Consider the following 25570-nt stretch of genomic DNA (forward strand, 5'->3'; position numbering starts at 1 on the left):
CGGGGGGCGGCACCGCCCCGCCGAGGCCGAGGGGAGGGCGGCGGGGAAGGGCGGCCCCCGGCCCGGCACGGCCCGGCACGGCTCAGCCCGGCCCGGCTCGGTGAGCGCCGCCTCCCCCCAGCCCCGCCGCCTCCCCGCCCGGGTGGGGCCGCGCCGTGATGGCCGCCCCCTCGGGCCCGCCAGGTGCGGCCTCGGCTGGGGCCCGCGGCTGTGAGGAGGAGGAGGAGGAGGAGAAGGAGGAGGAAGAGGAGGAAGGGGGGGTCCCTTGTCTGCGGGTGGCACCCCCTGAGCCGCCGAGTGGGGGCAGAAAGTGCCCGCACAGCCCCCGCTGAGGTTGTCCCTCGTGAGGCTGGGCTGCGGGGCGGCTCCTAAGTCCCGCCGTGAGCCCGCAGGCGGGCGGGAGCTGGCGGTGCGGCGGCCGAAAGGAGTTGTCAGCAGCGGCTCTGAGCCTGCTGCGGGACAGGCTGCGGTCAAACATCGCCTCTGCCGCAGCTCGGGGGGGAGATGGGCAGGAAGCCCCCCCCGTGTGTCGTGCTGAGCGGCTCAGGTTGGCCATTCGAGCTTCGTGTCAGTCCTTCTGAGAGCTATGTGCACACAAAAAGCTTTTTTTTTGTTAGGTCGTGAAGGTTCGTGTCAGTAGGTTATGTGGTAGGCTTAGCTGTCTTGTTTGTTAGCTGGGCTGTGCCCTGCAGCAGTGATACTCTGCAAATGTTAGGATTTCCAAATATATGCGCACAGGCCAAGTACGTCTTTAACTGCTTTTTATTAGTAGGAATAGTAGAAGTTATAAATATCTACGGTTCATTAAGGAATAAGGCCTCCTCCCCCACAAATTCTGGAGTTCAGGAAAACTGATGCAGATGGGGCTCTGGTCTATGTCTGCGATTGTCGTAACATAAATAGAGGAGAAGGGTATAAACATCTGATGCTCGGGAATATCCCCGTGTCTCGCAGTATTCCTCTCTTGTCGTGCAGGCATTGCTGCCCCAGCAGGAATGAGCAGTATGCCTGAGCTACTCACTTGTTGAATCTAAGCAGAAATGCTGCTCACAGTCACACGTCACTTCTGGCCATAGCTTCTCAAGCTCTCGTCACGTTTGCAGGGCAATGGTTTACCAGCCTTTATAGCATGATTATACCAGTGTGATTTTGTAAGTGACACAATTATTGTTGTCTGAACTCAGTTTGTTGCCTAAGGAATGTAAAATATCTACTCAAACAGTGAAGGCATTTTCATTACAGGTGGTGGACCAGGGAAGCGAGATGAAAGTTCAGGGAAGCAGGATAAAAAGATTAGCCCTTTATCAAGGTTAGTCTCTGAGAATGTTTTCTGTAAAGTCTGTAAAATATTAAATATGTTTTAGTATACTAGCCCGAGCAGTAAACATTCCAAAGAGTGTCAGATAAATATGTTACTTCCTGAGCAGCAGCAGTAGTTAATTTTCAAACAAACATAATCTGTGTAAAAAATCGCGGGTGTGCATGCCGATGTACGCCACTGCCCTCTTACGGATGAAGTGTTTGACTCTGCGTGGCTGTGCTAAGCTGACGCCAGGGCTGAAAGGAACAGAATTCCTGTTACATTTAAGCTTTTATTCATTCCTGCTCCAGCCACAAGCAGGGCACTGCACGCTTTGCAGTTTTACACAAGGAGACCTTCCTTCTTGAAACCCTTCCGTTGTTACGTGCAGTTCATTACGTAGTACCAGTAGTGCGGGGACCTAGCTGATGCGAAGGAGAGGCTGCGCGGGGCGGAGGACCATTAAAAACACATATCTGTGGTATGAGGACCTCCAGTTACTTGATTGCTAGATTTCTACGATTATGATTTTAGTTACTTTTGGTTGGCTTTTGTGAAAACATTTTACATGTTTTTGTGTACTCTGGAAGTTAGTTTTCAGGTACAATCTTCTTTTTCTCTCCAGTGTATGCTGTTTCTCTTCATCGGTCAGACATTGGATAAAGGAGAACGTGAAGGGCAACAGGCAGAAGAGAACAGCAAAAGACAAAGCGTCAGTAGCACAACCAGTAAACCTGATTTCTTATGAACCTGTGTTCTCTGTCCAGCACCCTTGGGACAGTAAACCCACTATGTCCTCTGTGAGTCCTCCCTTCTGCTAATACTTTCTTGTTTTTCAGTAGGCCAACCACCCTACAGGCCTTCCCGCATCTTCAGCCCTCTCTGCCATCGCAATCATATTTTTTATTCCCCTACACCCTACTGCAGTAATTCATTTTTCTGTCACATTTCCAAGTCTCCTTAGTTCTTCCTCTGTCTTAAAATGCTAGACAGCATATGCTGTGCCTGGCTCTGAGCAACATTTGACTAGTTGGGAAGTTGGCAGGCCAACAAGAAGAGATAATGACCTCTGCTGCACCTTCTTCTGCAGTTGGGGCATTTGATTTTGCTTGTTTCTGGGTATGATCACTGCTTTCCATAAAAACCTATAGAATCTTAATATCTTTACAAATGTTCTGTCAGGTTTTGCTAATGAATTGCAAACAATTGGGAAGAGAGGCTGACAGATGCACTCTGTGATCATTTGCATGTAGTTTCTTGGGAAATTTGACTAAGAAATAGTATGAGATGTTTCAGAATAGGATTCCACTCATTAGCTTGCAAATCTTTTGAAATGTGCAGACGTTTGTAAACTAATACACTACCAAGCAAAAGCACTAAATGCACTGAAGTACTGGAGTAACTGCAGGCTGAGTAGGGGATGCTCTGGCCTGAGGGAATAAACATATGAATATATTTATTTGTGGATTACATCCTCAAAATCCTTGAGATGACTGCAAATGACATAATACCAAGGTAATAAGAATCACGGAACAGGGGTGTTACAGCCTACCAAAAAGAAGTGTTACAGAAGACTGTTCTGAGGGAGTCATAGGCTGGATTTTTATTTTTTTTTTTGTAGGTTCAAGAATGAATGTTAACCATATTATTTCTACTGATAAGTACAAGCATGCTTTTGTTTCAAGGTCCACTTCTTCATACTAAACTGTTTTTATAGCTATTTTTTCAGAAAGGTTGATGTTTCCCCATTTGTAACTTCCAGATTAGCCTATTTTTCCCCTGTCACATTGATCTCAAGCACAGACCAGAAAGGTTAATCTTATTTCCTCAAAAAATGACCCCTGGAGATGCAGTGGAGATTTCTTTTCAAAGGCAAAGCAAAACTCCCAGTGACATCAATTTAGTAAGAGTTTACCATTGATGCCCATGCTGATGTTGCTGTATTGCTGCCTTTTGCAGTAGCACGTACAACACACAGTGAAGCATGGCCAGCTTTCTTCAGTCTCTGGTGGCAATGGGCAAGGATGTTCTTTGATGACTCTATTCCCTTTTCATGTATTTTTGGTTGGTTTTGTTTTGACAACAAGATGGCTGTGCTGCAATTAGTGCCAGCTTTAAATTGCCTTGGTTACTGTTAGTGTGATTCTGACAGCAGGGAGCTTAGCGTGGTTAATATCGATCCAGGCTGTTTGCTTGCAAACTGGGTTCTGTGCTGCCCCTGCTGCACTTCAGGTGTTGTGAACTAGTCGTAACTAGATCAATGACTTATGTTTGCGAGGAGGCAGGAGAAATTTGTTGGTGTGCTTTCAGTACATTTTGGCTTCTAATTTTACAGCTTTATTCAGTATTCAGCTAGGCACTTAGCGGAGAGCACAGACAATAGCTGCCTGGCTGCGTCTCAGACCTGACAAGACAGAGATGACATTTGAATTTTGATTACTTTTTAGTTTCCTGTTTCCTTGAGCAGGATGTCCTTTGTGTACGAATTGTGTTAGCTCTCTGTGACAAAGTGAAGCTGGGATCATACCTTTGCACATATTTGCTATTTGATGCTTTTACCATTACTTTTAAGTCACAACTTGGCAATATACAAAAGAAAAAGTGGATGTGACATTAAAGAATAAACATATTACAGGTTCTAGTGTTCAGGTGAGCTCTGTTATCTCACAGCGTTTTTCCCCGGTTTAGTCATTGGAAGATACCTACTGGGCTTGTGGGTTTATGATCTGCATAGCCTAGCTGCAGCATCCACTGCTGCATCTGCAGGAGAAATTCCTGTGAGGACAGAGTGTGCCAGATTCTCTGCTCAGCCCTTTCCTAGGTATCTCCCAATCTGATTCAGATCTCCTCTCCCGAAGATTCATACATGAATCAGGATGCAGTTGAAGAACTACTGACTGACCTAAACTTTCTGGAACACTTGCATGCTGCTTTAGTAGTTTGCTAGATTGTTAGCAAATTTTAAGTTATTAAAAAGCTAGTAATGTCCCACTTGCATACAAGTCACAGGCTAAAACTTCTCAATGAGCTGACACCCATGTTTCAGATAGATGAGTAAACTGACAACCATATAAATGTTTAAGTAGAATTCTTGTGTTACCGACTCTAGACTGAGATCAGGCAGAACTATAATCAAACACCTTGAGTAATAACATGTTGGAGTGAGTAAACTCCAGTTTTACCTTTGAGGAACATTGTGACAAATATTTGGAGCATTCAAAGCACAAACAGATTAGATGAGTTGCAGGACCCACACTTTTTTTTTTTTTTTTTTTTTTTTCTAAATAGGTAAAAACATAATATGATAAAGGATATTCAATGTTCATGAAAGTTTACTTAGTCTCCATTACCACACCTTATTACATCATTACTATAGCATCTGAAAGAAGCTGAACGTCTGGAAACTGGATGCTTGGCATGTGAATGACTTGAGTGAAAAATTGGATATTAGACAGGAGGAGCTGGAACTGCTGAGAAGAGTCAGAGGCACTTCTGCCTGTGGACTGTACAGAGGAGGGTTTGTCGTAGGCAATGGGAGAAGGCTGTATCTGTTCCATCAGGTCTATGATTTCTAAATTCTGTGTTTTATTGTATTTTATATTTCTAGAAAAGCTCCACTGTCTCTCTAAAATCCCGTGAGTCAAAGTGTCAATAAGTTCCATGAACTGGAAAGGATTCACAGCACTGTGCTGTTTTATCTAGTGGGGTAAAATTAACCCTCATAGAGCAGACGTCCTTGGCCAAAGCCTCAGCGGCCTACCCTCAACAAAGTGTCCTCTGAAAAGCAGCAGGCTGGAACCTCTGACTGTCGCATTTTCACACCAAACTTACCTTCAGAACATGCTAGTAAGCATCCCCTCGATCTTCCTAGATGAGAAGTTTTCAAGTCCACTTAAGAGGACTGAGAGTCCCACAGACTCTTTAAAAGGTGATTTAGAAATATTAGTTCTATTCTCATGCCAAATAACGTGTTTGAGCAACTGCACAACAACATATGAAAATTCAGACATTTCTTTAGGTTTTAACAAACACCAAGTTCAAGGTGTCTAATTCAGTTACTGCAAGGCTTCAGTGCATTTACAGAGATGTAACTCATAAAAACAGCTGTGCTTTTGTCATTAAAGCATATCTAATGACACCTGTCATTAAAGCAGAAGAATTATATAGCAACAGCAAGGCTATATCTGAAATGTTTGTATGTTTTTATGCTGAGTCCTGCAGTTCCTCCTACTGTCCAAATCAGGACATCTGTTGAAAAGCACCACACTCCCTTCACCTAGCTCTTCTCTGCAGTGAAATTTGGTCAGTTTGGATTTTGTCCCAGAACAGAGCCTTGGTGTAGCTGTGCCATACTGCCAGGCTTAGGAGCAGGGGCTTGTAAGATGCTCCAGGATAGATATGTGGTATCTTTCTTTATGAAACTCTTGGGTTTTGTAGCTTGTTCGAATTCTAAATTAAGCCATTTTAGAATTTTCAGTGCTGCAATAGTTTGGTAGCTTGCCAAAAAAAAAAAAAAATCTGATAGAGCTGTAATGCTAGTTCTTAAAAGCATGCTCAGCTAGTTTATTCAAAAAGATTTACTTCCTTAAAATAGCATTTTCCTAATAAAAGTGCTTGCTGGGCAGAGCTATCTGACAAGCAAGTAGACTTATCAGCATGTTTACTTTTCAAACTTCTCTGCCACACTTACACAGTTCTGCCGTGATATCAAAACTACAAGTGATGCAATGTGCAATGGGTTTTGTAAGAGTTTGTTTATGAGGATATAAAACATGTAATTTAAAATGTACTATGCACTAACAATTTAAAATGCACTAACACTTACAGAAAACTAGGGAAGGCATAGTACGTAGTAATTTGCCTTACCCCAAGGTAAAGCAAATTTTTTTTGACTGAAGCATCCTTTTCTGGAATGTACTGTCAGATGCAAAGAAAGCAGAACAAGTTATACCTGTATGGTCTAAAAGGTGCAGAAGCTCTTTTCACAGCTTCAGATATCTGCAGTTTCTGGTACACTTCAGGAAGGATATAAGACAGAGGTTTGGATGCATTCAGTGTACCATCCATGTACATTATTTTTGTCTGTGATGTGTTAGAAGCAAAGAGCAGGGATTTCCAATGCAGCCTGACTCTCAGGGAAAAGCTTCCTGTATGGAGCACTGGAAAGGTTTGGATTACACTGGGATGAAAGTAGGTGAATAAAGGGACAAGTTCCCCACTGATTTTCTGCAGAGTCGCTGTCATTCTGCTACCACAGTTCTTTACAAAGGGGGGAATCAAGAACAACAACAACAACAAAATAAATAAACAAACAAAAAACAAAACACTTGTTTGTAATAAGATTAAGAAAGTGAGATAAATTTATGGAGTATTCATGGCAGTACTTTGGATTTCTTTTATAAAGCTTGGGACTTGGCTTTTAAGTTGATGAGGACATTGAGACACAAAATGAATTCTCTGAGGCTTCTGGCGCTACAGGGCTATATAATCACTTTGGGATTGCCAAAGATATATTTTTTTTTTGTAGATTTGTGTCACTTTCACTCCCACACATCTGGCAATGGACCTCTCTGCACTGGCTTAGTTGAAAATCTTATCTCATAGATCATTACTAGCAATAAATTCCAGCCTTTGTGCTTACTTATACTGTCCCACAGCCTAGAGTCGCTGATTTTGTAGAACTAGGAATTTGGTCTGTAAAATATTTACTCACTAAAAAAAATAATAAAAAAAAATCCCTCAAAACCAACCCTCTAGCTCTTTCTTTGTGAAGCCAGCTCTGAAAATGTAAATCATATCAAACTGACTCTCAGGGCCAAAGAAAACAGGCAGCTGGATTCCATCCCTGTAGCTAAGAATCAGCCTTTAAATACTGCTTGAATATACACTTTATACGAGCTACAGTAAAACTCATTTTCGAGCATTATTTTCCCACACGTCCCAGAAGGCACACACAGCAACTCTCTGCATACGGATGTGAATGGGGCACAACAACGGGTACGTGTGCCAGAAACCTGTTAGCAATCATCTCTCCAAATGGTTAATGCAGCTCTAGCGCCATTCTTCTCGAAGGTCACACCTACCCTGTAAACAAAGGATGTATTTTTAATCCATGTCGCAGTCCTTAAATATAGCTAAGGCAGCTGTGGTCAAAATGGCTGTCAGCAAATGGTCTGCACGAGGTGTTTTCCTGTGTGCTAGTTCCCACTAGGCTGTGAACATTTTTCTGGTATTGCGTTCTGGACGCATTCTCATTTCTGATATTTATTGTGCTGTTCCTTTTTTACAGGACAGTGATGTGGAGCATGAAGGCAGAGTTCCCTTATATGTTGAAGACTGCACCTGATGATGACAAAGACTGGAAAGAGAAGAGCAGGCAAGACAAATGAGGGAGGATAGTGAGTGGCACAGATGTGATTATTTCTGCAGGATAAATTACATGATTTTCTGGGGAGGAAGCAAAGGGACAATTCCCAGGACTAAACCACAGATCTCCAGTTTAGTGACCTGTCTCCTGGAATACCCTTAGGGAGCAGGACCAGGGTGAGTAATGACCAGAAACTATTGCAGAAGTGGTCTCTAGGTGTCAGGAGACATGGTTCAGAGAAGCTGGAGATGCCGGGTACTCCGTAATATCCCTCCATTTCTGATCATCAGATTTCGTAAGAAAAACTGGCAACTGGCAGATAATTAAACCAGGATATTCTCCAAGAGTCCTGACAATCATTCAGGAGTAACTTACCTCAGCAAAAACATGGCAGAATAAACAACCAGGGTATAAGTAACTGGCAACTTCGTTTTTAGGACTGCTGTCTTATAAAAACTTTTGTTTTCATAGGACAGCAGGGCTTTGACTTTAGATAGTGTTATAGTGTTACCATGTGTCATGACACATGGTTGTTTAGCCAAAATGCCAGCTTTCCCAGACAATAACCCAGGAACAAACTTTAACTAAAATTTTGGATTTTCTTTTTTCACTTTCCCAAGTGAATTCTCCTTCTGAACGCATGGAAGCGTGTTTATTAACCAGTCGTGATATGTATCCAAATCCACTGCCATGCAGAATGAGCTTAGTGCATTACAGCTGCTGCGGGAACTTTAACTCTCTTCCATTGACTTTAGGAGGATTAAGTCAGAAACAATACTGTTTTAATGCCATTTTTTGTATTTACTTGGCAAATACTGTTGTCAATTTAAAGATTCCCATGGGAGGTGTCAAGAGGTCACTGAAATTTTCCTGGGTAAGGGAGGGAGAGTGGTTGAAACCTTGGCCTCCCTGCTGCTTCCTTCAGTGTGGTTTTTTCATGTCATTAGTGCTGTGCTCGGCACTTTTCTCCCAGCTTCCATTAGAAGGGGGAGTGAGTGAATATAAAAATGTTAGGGAGAAATGTAGGCAAGAAACACAGAGAAGGCTTCCCTGCTGTTTTATTGGACTAATTCTAGGCCTTGGTAACAGTAAACTTTCAGTCACAGAAAGTGACTATATTGCCCAGTATATACAAAAAACTCCCAGATGCTTTCAGCTCATTTTTTTTCCCAGTTCATTTTATTATTCTACATAGTTTTCTGTCCAAGGATCACAAAACCTTCTGACCCCTTTGTTATCCTATGGCAAGGAAATGCAGTTAGTTCCCTGAGGATCAAAAAGCATCAGGGTTTGGATTCCAGATATGAGGTACCTGCAGTTTCCATGAACGTCAGTGTAATTGCAAGGGAACAGCTTATTTGTCACACACCAGTAAGACAGAAATGCAGAAAGGAGGGGCCAGGAGGGGAGGAACATCCCACGTCCTACAGGCCTAGTATGTCAGGCTTCTCCATTTAAGCTGAAAATGCCTGAGATGAGGTACCAAAGACAGCTCTGTAGCTGAGTTAAAGGCAGCAGCTATAGGAAAAGATCTGATATGTTTTAGACAATGTGACTCCCCTAACAAGCCCCAGTGCTTTGCCATGTGACAGAACAAGCAGTTTTTCAATTCCTACATTTTTAAACTGTCAGTCCCGCTAATCAGAAGAACTACACATTTCTCTCAACTTTAATGGCTGCAAAAAATTTGAGAGTTTTGCCAGCAAGTGAAAACAAAACCAGTGTTTATTAAGTCCATGAAGACTTGATTCATGCAAGAGGAATATTCTACACTACGCACCTTGTGCTCCTCAGCAAGCCTGTTTCACTTTGGGTTCATACATAATTTTCTCTTACAGTCTCTCACCACCCTTGACCAATGAGCTTCAGGAACCATTACAAAGTGGTTTAAGTCATGCTTCCATCTGTTGTGCCCCATCCTTCTGGTGGAGATTACTTTCTCTGTGGCACAAAAAGCAGAATGGAAGACGTGCTCAGATCCTCGCCAACCGCAGCGCAGTCTAGTGACTTGTCTCAAACCTGCTTTCTTGTTAATTTAATCAAAGATGCAGTGCTCTGTGCCTAAGCGTGAGGGTGGGCACGTTTCATTTTTCCAGTCCTTATAATCATCAGCAAAGGAAAAGAAGAGGCAGCTGAGAGCAGTAGCATCTGAACAGATCACAGTGAGATTTGGCAGAATGTAGTTGCTAATCTCTTAAGCTTGCTTGAAGTTTTGCTGGGAGAAGGGGGGCCTCGTCACAGTGCTCATCCATGCTCCACAGCTGTATGTAGGGCCAGATACTGGCACTGGTGGTGGAAAATGAGTCCGTTACCCATCTGAGCAGACCAGTTAATGCAGTATCACTGCATGGTTAACAAATGCTGTAGGCCGGGCTTGCACTGTGCTCCCTTTCCCAGCTGGCAACACTTAACCCCGATGTCTGTTAAAGTCAGAATTTGCTGGAGCCTCTTCCTGGACAAACAAGATTGCCCAATGTAGAGAAAGTAACAGCGGTCATCTGAGAAAAGGAAGCACTCCGGGGAATTAAGTGAATACAGTGAGTTAAGTTATTCAGGGCACTGTGGTCACTGACGGACTGAAGTCCCCAGAAGAGGATACTGTGCAGTGCAATCAGGCTTTTCAACAGCTGAAAAAAATACTGCTTTAGTAATAGCTAAGAATTGCATTAGAGATATTCTACTGCCGTGGAAAGAATTTGTCATGAATGTTTATTAATATTTAGAAGGCCTGTGCTTTTCTAATGCTTTAAGTCTTTTAAGCACAAAACACTAGAAAATACTAACATTTATTATAATTGAAAAGGAATAAAACTATGGCCGGTGTAAGTCCAGACTTATGCTATAAAGAAGCTCAAATGCTATGGTAATCTTCACTTTATCTTCCCCTAGAAAGTTTGAAGAACAAGGCTAAAATACTCCGAACTACAATTTAAATTCTCAAAACTAATGTCATCAGGAAAGGATCAACTAGGTGTGCTACGATAATGGCAAATCAGTTGCATTTTATTACCATCTTTTAGACAGCTTTATCAAGAGTTGTTACAGCTTAATACAGAGTTTAGAGAAACTATGACAGCTAGAGCAGTTTATAAAAAGGAAACTGACTTCAGCAACGATCGTGTTAGGATATAGCCCTACAATAGAGAGAGCTGTTGCTAATTATTAATATGTCAAGTTTTCTGTCTTTTCTATATCTCTGTGAAGTCAATCAGTTATTCAGAAGAAGGCTCTGTACCTCACTTTTTAAAAACTACTCTGATAAAATTTAAAATAGTTCTAGCAGCAGTAAAACAACCAGCAATGAGAACTGTTGACTGCTGATGGGGAAACTGATAGAAGGAAAAAATAGCACCCCTGAAGTACTGCTGGAGATTTAAAATTTTACCAAGAGAGCTAGAACTGCAGAATCTTTGCCTAAAATTTGAATCAGGAAAAGTTCTATTCTATATTCAGGAAACAGCAAAAATGCATGCTTCATCCCTTCCCCTAGAGAAGAGATTACTGTTAGGGCTGTCTGCAGGATACAGCAAAAAATAGGGTATGTCAAGGACCTGATTATCATTCCATTATACTCAGTGCACATCTGCATCAGCTCGAGCCACAATGCTATTTAAAACCAAGCTTTATTTTTTCCTAGCTGACAACAGTCCCTAAGGGAACATCCATCAGCCAAGCAAAAGTGAGTCATGCACCACCCCAGCCTCACATTTGATTCAGTCCCACCTCAGGGGTGACTTGTGAAACAACTGTCACCGCCAGCCTGAGGCTTAGCAAACGCTGCCTTGCAGGAGTCTTCCCACTGTCCAATCTGTCTGGCTGGGGTTGTCGGGCAGCTAAGGTGAAAAAAATCTCTTTGAGCCTTGGTTCTGTAAGTTTTAAAACTACGTAGTTACAAATTAAGTTAATGAAATTAGCTAAATCACATCTTGATTTAAAACTGTCCTGGAAATAAAACCTGGAAGAGTGCACCAGATCACAGGTGCTGAAGGCAAACAATTTAGCAGCAGCAGCCAAACTCCTATATATGTGTATCACAAGTAACTACAAATTAATTTGTCTTTATGGAAGCAATTCAATTAAGGTTTTAGTTGCTGAAGAAGTGTTTTTAAGACTCTTGCACAAGCCAAGCATTCAAATTGATACTATTTGAACTGATGAACTCATCAGCTCAACTCAAAAATATATCAACTTGGCAAGGCATTTGAAGTGCATATTGCATTAACACACAAATTTAATTTAAAGGAAGAAGCTCTTTATGGATTTAAAAAACAGTATTTACATTCTGCAAATTGCCTCAGCTCAACTGCTATGATAAAAATGGCAAAAACAAGTGTTCTAGAAATGGTAACAATCAGATTGTATTTTATGCTAACTCTTACTCTACACAGCTCATGAATAAACAAGTTAAAATGAAAACTGCGAAAGCACACAATTCCTTGAGTGGGAAGAAGTTTAAAAGGATTGAAAATCAAATTTCTATGTTTGTCTTTGGTTTATCGCTGCTAGCAAAATTAATTAGAGCCTGGTTTCATTTGAGAGTTGATGAGGTGCTTTTAGTGGAGAAAAGCGTCAGTTAGAAATGGAGGCGGGGGCACACATGGCTCTCTGGCTGAGGGGGAGATTGGCACCATATCTAAGCACACACAAGATCATAACTGGGCTAAAAATGGCACATTTTGTTTTATTCAAAATTCCATCGAGTCATTAAGGGAAGCTGGGCATACTGTGCTGTTACCTTGTCCCAGGAAACTGCTTGCAAGGATTTCATGTTGGATGCAAGTGGTGAAGGTGTGCTCTATCTGTAGGGTTCTACCTAGCTGAGTAACCTCTTTCTGCCTGTTTCTCTGTATGTTTGATTTGTCAGTAAGTAGTTTGTGAACAGCACTGTGTTTATTTTAAACCACTGAAGTTCTTTGTTTATGTGTAGAGGCTTCAGAAGATGGCATTGTACCAGGAAATACTTGTCAATTCTAGGATCTAGATGTAAGATTGTTTCCACACTGATTCTGATTTACCCTCTACCAACTTCAGGACCTCATCACCATCAAGCACCAGCTCACCTCGCAGCTTTCCAGGCAAAGCTGTTACAATGTGTTAAATAGGGCTTTCAAATTTCAGCTAAAAGCATTACTTTGGCAGACAAACTTATTTACTGCGTCAATTGAAAATGAGGTCTTGGGGGATTTTCAAGGATATTCAGTATTGGTTGGCAGGTTTGAAGATTATTCTTGAAAAGCTGTGCACAATCTATGCGTATTTTTCAAATCATTAATTGATAAAAAGCTCTATGTCTATGAAGCTTGAAGTCTGCAGATTATGTCCGTATTTCTTACCAAAAGCAAGCCAGCAGTCTGCATAAAAAATGTCAACAATAATGTGATTTACATTTAAAGGGAATTAAAACAAACTCCAACCCTTACCTTCAATAAGATTGTATTTCTTTGAGAGAATTCACAACTGTAGAGCAGAAGCATAATGAAATATACCACACTTCTAAAAGGCTAATCTCTATTCTTTGAAATTTAAGGGGTTTGGTCTTCCCTCCCCCAAAAGGTGAAGCAAAACAGAAAAAGGAAAATAATGCATTCTTTATAAAATCTAAAGAGTGTATTTGCTAAATGTCACTATATTAAGTGGCTCCTGAGGATTATTGCACTCTGGATAATCTATTCAAAGACAAATGAAAAAAGGGGGGTGGAAAAAAGGGAAGGAAAAAGAAGACAAACAATATAGGACAGAACCAGCACTGTTTCCAGCAATGATCATGTTTCTCATCAGACAAAGCAACAGCTGCTTATATATATATATATATAAAAAAAACCCTATAGGTTAAAGGTAATTAAGTATTTTCAAAGTTCTTATTGTAGGTTCCCATGATACAGCTGAAATAGAATAATCTTGTCTACATTCAAGAATTGGACACGTTTAAAAAAAAAAAACACAAATTTTTTCAGTGGGCAAAACTTTAATAATCATAACACCATAAAACAATTATACAAAAAACATGTACATATTTTAACAGTTCTAAATAATGTATATACTTGATTGCTCTTTGTGGAAAAGTTGACAGTTTTAGATTGTGACTGGTGTATTTTACAGCAGCTGAAAAAAATATAATTTTTTTCTTCAATAGGGCAGTTGGAAGTTTGACAGTTCATCTGATTTGTAACAGGCGACTTGTTGTATGGATAAGCCAATGAAGCTTTTCCACAAATAATTTGAAAACAACAACACAGCTAGTGTTGGCCCTGTACAGTACTGCGTTGACAGGAGAAACAAGAAATGTGGGTCAGAATTATTTTCATTTTCATAATTTCAGGGGTGGTAGACATCGAGCTATGAAACGTGAGCCAAAAGATGACAAGTATTACATAGCATTTGTGCCTGTAATATTTTGTACCACCACCCCTGGCTGAAGGGGCCATGAAAGTAAGAGTGACAGTAAGAACTTAAAAACAAACAAGAGAAAAACCACCCCTTTCAACACTGTGCTATGTTATCATTGACCTGATTGCAAAATTTAATGAACTAAATAGCTGGGGTTTTGAGGAAGAAGAAAAATACCAGAAAAGTCTTCTAGCTCCAAATTAATTTTAGTCTCAAAAAAATAAAAAAATCCAAGCACTTCAGTGACTGAAATACCAGTCTGCCTTGATTTAGAAACACCATTAAGATATTTCAGATGACACTGGTTAAAAAGTGACAGATGCCTTCAAAATACATTTTATTAAGATAAAAGCAAAGTACTCAAATTGGACCGGTAGATTAAGATGTTACTAAAATACAACCACAAGGGTCAATAAAAATGAATGATTTCTTTATGTATGTGTAAAGAAGGGCTACTTTAACTATGTAAGTTAACAGCTAGACCTGGTACTTCCAGAACCCAGTAATTCTTCCAATTGTTTAACCCTACCAGCCAACTGTTGATATGGCAAAAACTCTGGTTTACATTCTAAGTCTCAGTTTTGTATCAGAACATCTACATTTATTCAGCTCCTTATTTCTTTTTGAATTTGTGAGATTATAGTGTAATGGTTTTTAAATTCTGAGCAATGAACACATATGCAAGTACACACAAGAGAAGTGTATGAATATCTCAGTTTAAAAGGCATGTTTTTCCTCTGTTCCATACAGTCACCATTCTTTTTTTTCAGTTCTTCTTTCTCCTGCCCCATGTTACATTTTCTGCTACTGTTTGTTATTCCACTGTGCAGACTTCAAAACACTGATATGTAAGACAGCACTAACGGAATTCCTGAGTCAGGTTTATTCATCATTATCTGCAAAAATCACAAGACAGGGAGAAGACAGCGTAAAAAGGACACAGAAGAGAAAAACAGAAAAAAAAAAAAAAAAACACCACACAACCTGGAGTTACAAAACAAATTAGAAAAAAAATGTGTAAAAGAACTTGAAGAGTATAAAACTTCTGAGATAGAAGCTCCTGAACATGCTTCTGTCACTTGTCCTCTATTCACCTTTATTAGCATAGTTATTTTCTTTAAATAACTGAAGTGTAGAATTACTTTTTCTTTACATTTTCATATGCTATTACAGATTTGTAAAATACAGAATTAGAACCAAAGCTCTTAAAAATAACTGCTTATTAATCAACATTTCACAAGATGAAAGTCAGCTCATTTTAATAGGATTCACTCAGACCACAGCTTACAATTTATATGCCAACATTTTCAGAAAATTGTCACTTAAGCCTTTTAGTACTACCTTTAAAATATCCTTAAAGGGCAAAATGGCAAGGAAAAGAAATTGGTAACACTCTAGTTACAGTTTTCTTCCTGTTCTCTATTGCCAGTCCTCTGGATGGTTGATTAAAAAAAAACTTACTACAATTTATCTTTACAGTGAAATAAGCAATTGTGTCTGAAAAATATATTTTCCAGACCATTTTCTGTCATTCTTCTATAATGCAGGAGTAAAACAACATGGTACTGGTTATTCTGGCTGAACAGTTCTGTATCAGTATCAAAGAAAAGCTGGGAATATATAAACAGTAATTTATTCTAGAAATATATATGGTTTTAATGATTGTGTTTTTAAAATTAGTTTTTAAGACTTTTTTTCCCTAAGCTTTTCTATATAAAAACCTAAGGAAGCTATAATTATTTGACCCTTTATTCACTTGATATTGCAACATACTTGCAAGAGAAATTAAAAGATGCAATCTGTTCTAACCTAGGGGGGCTCCTAGCAAAGATAAATTCTCTTCATGCATTACTGAGCCACTTGAAAACTAAGATGGATCATATCTCCACACCAATTTCTTCTGGAAAATTACAATTATAGAATAAAGAATCACGTGAAGTTTTCTTTTCTGAAAATTATTGATCCTGGTTCAACACTGAAACTCATTAAAAGTAGCTTTGGAAAGAAAAATATTTTAGCTAACAACTTTAGCTAATTCCTAAACAAAATCATTTTTAATTCTGAAAATTTTATTCTAGGCTTGCATCTTCCCAACCTGCTTAACTGTTCTACAGAAATTAAATAATTATACTCCCACAAGTCATCTATTAGTGCAGTTTACTGTACATTAACATAATGTTAAATCAGAGTAGTCAGCACGCTTGATCAAAGTTTGCATTGCATTTTGTTGCAGAAATAAAATGTGTTTTGTGGATATTTATTTTTTTTGAAATCAACTCAGCTGATCAGTATAACAAAGCAGGTACATGTTTTAAAAGTATATTATAACCTTTGTACATAACCAAGAACAAACATAAGACAACCCATAGTGGCCAGGATACAGTGAGATTACCTTCCTGGTAGGCTCCATCTGCCATGACTAGGTGAAGTATTTTGGCATACAGGTGTTTGTGTTCATTTCCCAAAATAGTTTGAACTATGGTTGAACACGTATCAATATTTTCATCTTCATCTTCATGTATAGCCTGGGAGAAAGGACAATCCATAGGGCCAAGCTTAAAATGGGTTTACAATTAAATAGTTCAAACTTATTAAATGCAGTCTATTGTTAAATCCAAAGCTTTCCTCTTTAATCCACAAGCATGGAATTTTCTATGTTAATATTTTAGTATGTTGAAACAGAATAAAAGACTAAAAGAAATAAGCATTAATTTTAGTCACACAGTGCAATTAGTTACTGGCACAGCTCTAGATATATTTATCTTGTTTCCTAAACCATTTTCCACTTCAGCTTATTCCACAAACCTTTATTTTATCATAAACTTCAATGAATTTCTCCAAGCCTATTTCCTGCTCCAGGTTATACCTCAGTTCTTCCAAATGGCTGAATACACTATCACATTCTTCACATTCACTGGCAATTTCTCCATCACTGTTATCTGTAAAGAAAGAAAAAAAGAAAGGCAGTTAAAAAGACCACCAACACCAGTAAATTCAATTTTCCTTCAGTCTTCATGTTGTTGTCTAACTTTGACATCCACACAACCACTAAATCTAATAAAGCTGCTAAGCTCAGGAGCACTAAATGACGGAGGGCAGATGTTCTGAAAAAACTGTAATGAAATTGGGACAGTCCATGACAGCCAATAAATACTGAATCCCAAGTGGGAAGCATCTAGCCAGCTCCTCTAAAACTCCACTGGTGGTGTCCTGGTTTTGACTGGGATAGAGTTAATTTTGTTCGTTGTAGCTGGTATGGTGCGTGGAGCTTTTGCTTTACATAGCAAAATGTCTTGTATCTCAAGCCATGGGTTCTTGCACTTTTACCTTTCCAATTCTCACCCCCGTCCTCCGCACGGGAGGGGTAGTGAGTGAGCAGCTCTGTGGTGCTGAGCTGCCTACTGGGGTTAAACCACAACAGGTGGTTAGTCATAAGGGTATTCATACTGAATGAAACAAGGTAGTGGCCTCAAAGCAGGTTTTTATTTACCAAAACAATGTTGAAATTCCATATAACCATTCCATATAACCATTTTTGGGGTGGAACTGATGTAGGTATGGTTCAGTGGCTGTCCTGTCCCACTCTAGGAGCTCCTTAAGAAAGCAGATGTCTTCTACCAGAAAATACGGGTGTGTGTATTAAGAATCAGTTATTTAATTTCTGCACTGACGTGCATCTCGTTCAGTGAAGCAAGTCTAGAAAGCACAGCATTAATTTAGCTACGAAGTTCTTTCTTCATTTGTCTATGAATGAGCGCATCTCCTTTGTGTAGCAAATTCAGTATGCCAATTTGTGCAGTAAGATGTAAGAGAAAAATCAAGATGATTTTGTGTACACATTACAGAAAGAAAGTAATGCTTGCAAATAGGTTTATAGGAGTCAAATACCAGGTAAGTTTAAGAAAATGAGATCTACTTAAAGACACAAAGTAGAATCCCTATATAGAATCCTATTAGCAAATATGTTATAAAATGCAAATTGCTTTTGCCCAAGAAAAATATGTCCTCAATAAACACTTAAATTATGACAGAATATATCTACATAGGAGTAAAAAGTCAACTTTTTAGATATTGGAGCTTACATTATCAAATCTTTACTAAAAATAACAAACCCAACAAACAAACTAGTAACACAGTATTACCTGGCAGGTCACAGACTTCTTAGCTCAGTTAAAGCTACCACTTTAAATTCCTGATTGTGACTAGAGAAAATGATCATCCTGACCAAATTGTATCCCTAATTCAAGTATGAATAATCGCATCAATAACAAATTATTATTGAAACCAAAAGGAAAATTTGTGTGTGAGTTCAAAACCTATTAAATGATTTCTAATACTGTATTTAACTTAAGGATCTTGACCAGATTTGATTTCAAGTTCTGTCCGGTCCCTTGAAGTTCTGAAGTTCTTTCCCCCTCAATAAAGCCACCTGCAATTCTTGTGAAATATCATGAATCTAGAAGTTGGGACACTGACACCAAATATGGTTAATAACACCTGTGACAACAACCACCAACACAAAACAGATGGCATTGTATTTTACCACTGTATAATATCAACATTCTCAAAAATGAAGGAAAATGGTATTAACTAAATTCATTTTATTTTGAAGTACTTCCTAAAATGTATTATATAGATAATACCTTACAGGAATATTCATAGATTTTCTGTCTGAATGTTGTTGTTAATAAACCAAAATGACACAAGCTATGGCTTAGATGAATTATTGGCTTTATACCTCTTTTTATACCTGTATTTCTAAATGCACCTTATTTTAAAGCAGTACTAAAATACTTAAACTTCAATCAGAATTTAAAAAACAGAACAGAAATTTCAGTACGCCTTTGTGTATTGCTAATGCAGACCACTACAAGCAGTGATAAGGTTTTCTCTCTTTAGTTTAATTGCATTAATAGCTATTTCAGGCTGAGAACAAGGTTAATAATTTCATGTTCCTTTTGACTCCCTGGTAAATTACTTAATTGTAAACTGGATCCCAGATAATCCAGTCATGTCAGTTGCTCTTTCTTTTTCACTCTTACATTGCAGTCATGAATTATTCAAAAAACAGGATGTGCAGACAGTCTTTGATCTTCGTTGAAGACAAGTTTTAAGCAAGTAGTGAAAAAATGATTTATGATCAGTGCCTAACAAAGACTCACCATTTAATCTGCAGCATGAACCTTGGTTAGATGTTGACCTTAACATTCAGAAAAATCTATACATTATCTGTTGTTTTTTTTTTTTTAACTCCTGTATAAAAGCTATTAATTAGAGCTTTATTTCATTATAAGTATAAAAACCCAAAAAACGTCTTCTGTGTTTGTCTTGTTAATATCAATAAATAGCTTATAAAGCAGGTATTACAGAAATTATACCTGACTGCCATTCTTCATTAAGTGCACTTTCGCTGCTGGGGTTATTTTCATCTCCTTCATCCAGCTCTGTCCCATTTGTTATGCATTGGATGACATTGGCCTTTAAAGTAGACTCTTCCTCTTCACTTAATTCCTCACTAGGCTGCTCCCTAAGTAATTGCTCCATTGAGGCCCGGAGTTCCTGCAGATCTGTATCTGCCTCCCCAGACATGCTAGAAGAAAGTGACAAAGATTACATCAGTAATACTTTACCACACAAACTCTGTAGCAAGAGTTTTCTTCTGTTAAGCCAACAAACTGGAAAGCCAGCGTAGAAAAAAAAAGACAAGCATTTGCATATACAAGGCTAATTCTTTTCTTATGGGCAGTAGCCTAATGAAGGAAATCAGCACTTCCTGTAGGTCTTTATGTCCTCAGTCCAACAGAGTAGCAAAGGAGTAGCACAGGAATGTAAATGAGGATTATATGGTCAAAACAGAAGTAATTTTTGTAGTAACGCTGCTGATACATAGGTACAAGTTATATATCATAACCCCTAGCCTTAAGAAGTTTCAAGTATCCAGTTCTAAAACAGCATGAAACTGATTGTAACTGTTAATCCCTTGAACAGAAGTAGCCAAATAGTCTCCTAAGTGTTACACTTAAAAACACAACTGAAAAAGCAACCAGGCATGGTTCTGATATAAGGACACATAAGCTTAATTTGTAGCAACAGGAAAGATAATGGTATTGTCTTGTTTAAATCACATTGAACAAATGAAGAAAAATTAGGATGAGGAAACAAAGGACAAATAACAGCTTGGTTTTAGAGTACCTGGATGTGAACCAATATTTACACACTATAAGGAAATGCTGCAAAGAAATGAGAACTAGAACAGAGATTAAGATGTCTGGAGCAAAAATATATCTATACCTCATCAGAAAAGATAGAACAGATTTTAATCTCTGCAAACTATCCAAGCATCAAGTAGTAGTCAAGACCCTAGGGTCAGATTTTGAGGCCTCTGGAAGAATTTGGGGGAATTTAAGGACATCCTAATACAACAGCAAGAAAAAGAGATATGCAGAGATTCCCAGAACATAAAAATAAAAGATAGATCAAAGAAATTATGATTTCTATAAGAGCGGTAGCCATCAGCTTTGATCATTATCAGGGGAATGCAAGAAGAAGCAGAAAAAACAAGAATTAACAGGACAAACCATTAGCCTCACAGTTCTCTGAACAAAACTGAGAGCGAATGGTGATTCAAAACAAACTTGCAATACAGGATTTTTAAGATTTGGCTTAAAATTCCATTCTGGTGTATAGTGTATAATAATGTCTAACCAAAAATATTCTTGATATAAGGTGCTTCTTGAAATACTTGATAATCACATTACACTCACTTATCCTCAGAATCAGAGGGTCCTTCTTTGGCTTGTTCATCTTCTGTATCATCTATTTCTAGATTATGTTGATGCTGTACATCTGCTACACTGGGAACATCAACTAACGTTCTGTACAGTTTGTAAAGATCTGGAAGCGAACACGTTCTCAACATCTGCAAAGGTAAAAGAAAGCATCATGTTTAGTTACCATAAAACAAACAAACAAAAAAAAACAGTCTGAGGTTACAAGTTGCTTTAAAATCTGAAATGAAAAAGGATGAGAAATCAGAGTCTATTTAAAAATAAAGATGTGTCCAGCACAGATGCTTGTACCCATTGAAAGCTTGACATCTTGAATTTTGCCTGTCAGCTAAATGGAAATTATTCCAGCTACCTTTACCCGTTACAGTGACTGAAATGTTTAAGGAACATAAACTGACATATAGATTCTGTTTTTCTGCAAATTTTTTCATTATCTTGAAGACTGTTTAAAGAAAAGGAACGTGGTAGTAAATAATATATATGCAATTAGCATATTTAAGTTGTAAGCGACCACTTAAAACACTGCTTAGAATCATTGTGAGTAGCTGACAAAAGGAGTATTTTTTAAAAATACAGTTAGTATTTCTCAAGGTTGGTCACTGAAAACAGACAGTTTTCTTTGTGGCATATTTCAAGGCAGTTCCATAGTATTAAGAAGCAAGTTTAAAACACTAATTTGTTGCAGGGGAAATATGTTCAAAGCAACATTGAAACAAAGGCACCTTGTTTGCTCATTGATCTACCCATCTCTATTAAGAAGTCTAAGAACCCCAAAAGAATACTAAATATTCACCACTGTAATAAAAAGAACCTAGATCTAATCTGCACTAAGAAGTTTTGCCAATAAGCTTTACCTTCCTTCACTATAGCTCTGAATACATCCACGTTCAGTATTTGCTGCTAGTAAAAAGCTCTAAATTACTTCCTCAGCACTGTTCTCTGCTGCAATTTATACCTACTCAGAGTAGTAATACAGATGATCTAAGATCAAACCTCTGTCAGCACATGCCAGAATATTATTGACATCACAAGAGTTACCACTCTTTTTGACCACAGCTGCCAAAGGGAAGGAACAATTAGAAGACTGAATTTGCCCCATCATTTGAAAGCTTCCAGGTATTTTGAAAATGCCTCTTTTCCTATTAACCTACCCTGTTAGAGTTAGTGTCCTAGCTGTAGGCGGGTCTGCAAGCTATCTGCCCTGCACCCTGCTAAAGGTTTTATTAGCATTTGAGGATGACCTGCAGCAGGTTGGGGAATTCCTAAAAGTTACATTTACAGTCATCGCAAAGAAGTTCTGAACTTCCTCTTGTTGCAGTCAAATGAGAAAAGGGAATTTATTACTCTATGTTGTTTTAGGCAAGTCTACTGCAGCAATAATAGAAAAACATCTGCTGCTTTTCTCCAAATTCTCTGCTATTATGTAGAGCTCATCTGGTACTGCATTAACAATTCTGACAAACACTTATGGCCAAAACACACGCTAAATATGCAGTAACATGACATCCCAAGATGGGTCATAATGATACACTGAAGAACTTCATTATAAAGCATATCCACTACTCTCTAAGTTTGATAAGGGTACAAAGACTGTTCGTTCTGCACCTACTGAGAAGTTAACTTTTCTGTATTATCTAACTGCCACATATACTGTTTCATAAACTAGGGATTTTAGTGACAGACTAACTCTTGAGGAATCACAGTAAGAGTCATAAACCCATATACGTGAATATATAAATCTGTGAAAACCATCTCTTTGTAGCTTGTCAAGAAACTTTATTTTTCTAAAGATGCAAATACCACTGTCCCTGATACAATTCCCAGCAATTCATCAACAAATAGGTGTTTTTCAATATTCGATTAATCAAGTAGTAGAACTTCTGTTCATGCACTCACAATAATGTGAGTCAAAAGCAGCACTCTTATTTATCTGGCATTCCAACAACTGGAAGATCCTTTACTTTGTATTGTCTGAACACAATGCAGGTGTGGAAATTTCCAGAGAACTGTCACTCATGTTTCTGCAAAAAGCACCTCTTCTATTTTACACTTGGCACTTCGGAACCTTGGCAAGTATTGCACATAGTCCTGGAAGTCTGTTTCATCTAGTAGTTCCACAACAATTTTTAAAATACTTTTAATTCATTTTATAATCACATTCCACCATACAATGCTCATTTTACAAACTGTGTAACCCTGTTGCCAGAAATGATGAAATGCCTTTGCTGCTCTGTTCAGCACTTAGGTATGTGATGGCAAAATAGTACTAAGTTTGCAAAATTGCGCAAAGGGGAGAAAGAAGGTATAGGTTAGCAATTTTCCTCAAGAACTGTCTCAGTTGTATTAGAAAAATGGTGGCATTCCTCCATAAACACTTTGGACAAAGAATTCTGAAGACTGAAACCAGAGACTCATAATGCAATGTGAGTCTGGCTCATATAATGAGCACAATGCAGTCATATTGCATGGCAGATGTTTGTATTTGTCTAATCACATCTGCTTAAACTGTTATGCCATCTGCTCTAGCCTTGTGAAGCCTCAATAAGAAAATCAGAAAAGCAAACATTACTATAGAAATAAAGGTATTCTTTTTTTTTTTTTTTTTTACTTGCCTTTGGGTTGTTTGCATCAAACAGCCCTGTAGAAAGTCCAATCAACAATGAACTTTTGCCTTTATTTTTTGCTGGTGATATGGAACGTGAACGAGGCACAAAAGGCTCTTCCTGTGAAGACTGAGCTGACAGAACCGGTGAGGCTGTTGGTACAGCTGGGGACTGCATTACCCTCTGGAATAATGGTTCAGGCTGCAGTGAGTCACTGGAACAAGTTTCTGATGTGGTACACAGAAGTCGAATACAAATTTAAATTGATTTAAAACCACAAGCTTTTAAGCAAAAACTAACTAAACTGAGAAAAACTAATTTCTGTTGCATGTTTAAAGGAGAAAATAGATCACACTCTATGAGTATGAAAATCTGTTTAGATTATTTTAGTAAATGCATCATAATGTGACATTCTCCCATTTATCATTGAGAATATACATCCCTCAGCTATTGTCTATTCTATTCTCATGCCTTCTTGTTTATCATTATCCAATCTGTGCCTAAAATTATGGCTTCATCCATTATCATCTGTTGCTTCTTCCCTTACACTAGATTTCTTCAAAAGTATCCCAATATAATGTGCTCTGACACTGGAAAAAATGTAGAGTTTTCTTAATGCACCAGTAAATCGATGGAATAGTATAACCAATGATAATTCCAAGTATTGCAGATATATTTTCTATTCTGCTATAAAAATATGTAAATCCCCTGTAATTAGTTTAAGGACCTCTAAGAGCAAGCAATTTTATGCAATAAGGATTAAAAAGTCATTACTAGCACTTGTTTAAAATATCTTTGAAATATCCAAGCTGCATTTCAACATTAGGTATGTCTATAAGCAAAGCAGCACTTTACCAGATTTCGTAACACTTCAAATAGTCATTATAAAAGGTCGTAACATTCAGAAACCTGATATTCACTTGTAACTATCAAAGCATGGGCTATTTCCCTGTGTATACACAATGTAGCTTTGTCGCTACATATTTTCTTTGGAAGTGGCAAATATAACACACATAATTCATCTTCCTAATCCATCAGAAATCTATCTTACAGAAGTATGAACCGAAAAAGAAGATGAAAATATAAAGCCTGCTCTTTTAGGGCTAGTGAAGAAGTGAGAAGGGATGGCTCCAGTGCTCTGTACCACCAGTTACAAAACAAGAGATTTTGACTGACCTTCTGGAGCTTCTTTTTGTGGTTGCATCTTGTCAAGCGCTACTTTCTCAGAAGTTGCCTCACTTCTTCTGTCATGTTGTGCCCTATTAAAAAAATACAACACCCAGGGAAAATACCATTTATAATAGTCATTAGTCTACTGACAAGACCCTCACCCACCAAGAGCAGTAAAACTAAGGTGGTAGGCAAGCAATGAAGCTTTAGCTAAGCTTAACATTGTAACCAAAGTATCAAAATCCTCCTCAGTTAAAATTAGTTGTTTGAACTCAAGAGAGGGATCAAAAGAATAACTTACTTATCCTCTTTTTCTTTTACCCACACTTCATTAACAGTAATGGGAAATTCCTTGCTCTGTTGCTTTTTATTTTCTTCTGTTTCTTCCAACATCTCTGCTTCCAGATCATCAGGCTCTAAAATTAATGAAGTCATACACCTCATTAAAAATGAACCCCAAACAAAAAGAAAGGAGAGACTACATGTTTTAAGATTACATTAAAATCCTTGATGTTAAATCTTTCTGCGTTTTGCAGAAACTACTGAAATTTTGTAGCTCCAGAGCTAAAGTTTGGCTCTGATACAAGAAGACTACCTTCAACTCCAAGGAACTGTTTTCTAAAAATCTCAGCAACTTTCCTCCATAAGTCTTCAGGGTGCTGATATCATACAGGGGAAAAGATCCCAGCACAACTGGTGTGCAGAAACAAAAAGGAACTGAAGCTCTTTAGAATTCCACTTCTTCAGAGAGTTCTCTAAAAGCATGTAAGTTTTTGGAAGTTAACAAAATATGTCGATGAATCAAATTACTACACAGGCATAGAAAATACCTGGTCCTACCTAAAAGGCGTTATAACAATTTGAGCTTTGTCTATGGGTAGATATACAAGCCTACAGTATACATTCCTCATTGAATTGGAAAACAGATTGTCATTAGAATTGCTAATTAAATGAC

At 38.4% G+C, this 25570-nt stretch overlaps 2 protein-coding genes across 19 annotated transcripts in view; one reads left to right on the forward strand and one right to left on the reverse strand.

Annotated features, from left to right (window-relative positions):
- Positions 1 to 61: 61 nt before the first annotated feature.
- On the forward strand, positions 62 to 25564 carry LOC311436723 (uncharacterized protein). Of its 7 annotated transcripts, none has more exons than XR_014693060.1 (5): positions 128 to 547; positions 1243 to 1309; positions 1926 to 2100; positions 7590 to 7843; positions 25152 to 25564. XR_014693060.1 is itself a non-coding variant. In XM_084519140.1 (5 exons), exons 1-4 carry the CDS (start codon positions 505 to 507, stop codon positions 7644 to 7646), a joined length of 342 nt encoding a protein of 113 aa, XP_084375266.1. In that variant the 5' UTR covers positions 128 to 504; the 3' UTR covers positions 7647 to 7676; positions 9506 to 14075. The 7 variants fall into 7 exon arrangements, 2 of the variants coding, with proteins under 2 accessions (XP_084375266.1, XP_084375265.1); XR_014693063.1 differs by lacking the exon at positions 25152 to 25564 and adding an exon at positions 9506 to 14075; XM_084519140.1 differs by lacking the exon at positions 25152 to 25564 and adding an exon at positions 9506 to 14075 and having other exon boundaries at positions 7590 to 7676.
- Positions 13613 to 25570, reverse strand: part of NEK1 (NIMA related kinase 1) — a 42329-nt gene continuing 30371 nt past the window's right edge. For all 12 annotated transcript variants that reach the window (XM_084519120.1, XM_084519127.1, XM_084519128.1 and 9 more), the window contains 8 exons: positions 24917 to 25031; positions 24622 to 24704; positions 23455 to 23672; positions 20819 to 20973; positions 19433 to 19644; positions 16860 to 16993; positions 16447 to 16579; positions 13613 to 14950 (listed from right to left, as the gene is read on the reverse strand). In XM_084519120.1, coding sequence (XP_084375246.1) covers positions 14937 to 14950; positions 16447 to 16579; positions 16860 to 16993; positions 19433 to 19644; positions 20819 to 20973; positions 23455 to 23672; positions 24622 to 24704; positions 24917 to 25031 — 1064 coding nt within the window. In that variant the 3' untranslated portion in view covers positions 13613 to 14936. The remainder of the gene's footprint in view (positions 14951 to 16446; positions 16580 to 16859; positions 16994 to 19432; positions 19645 to 20818; positions 20974 to 23454; positions 23673 to 24621; positions 24705 to 24916; positions 25032 to 25570) is intronic.

This window comes from Aythya ferina (genome assembly GCF_964211825.1).
Source record: "Aythya ferina genome assembly, chromosome: 4".
Taxonomy (NCBI): domain Eukaryota; kingdom Metazoa; phylum Chordata; class Aves; order Anseriformes; family Anatidae; genus Aythya; species Aythya ferina.

Bases quoted from the DNA above. Each gene is read 5' to 3' on its own strand.
- LOC311436723 (XM_084519139.1), top strand. From the start codon at position 505: ATGGGCAGGAAGCCCCCCCCGTGTGTCGTGCTGAGCGGCTCAG. The intron at 1,310-1,925 runs GTTAGTCTCTGA...TTTTCTCTCCAG, and splicing joins AAGATTAGCCCTTTATCAAG to TGTATGCTGTTTCTCTTCAT. The intron at 2,101-7,589 runs GTGAGTCCTCCC...CCTTTTTTACAG, and splicing joins GTAAACCCACTATGTCCTCT to GACAGTGATGTGGAGCATGA.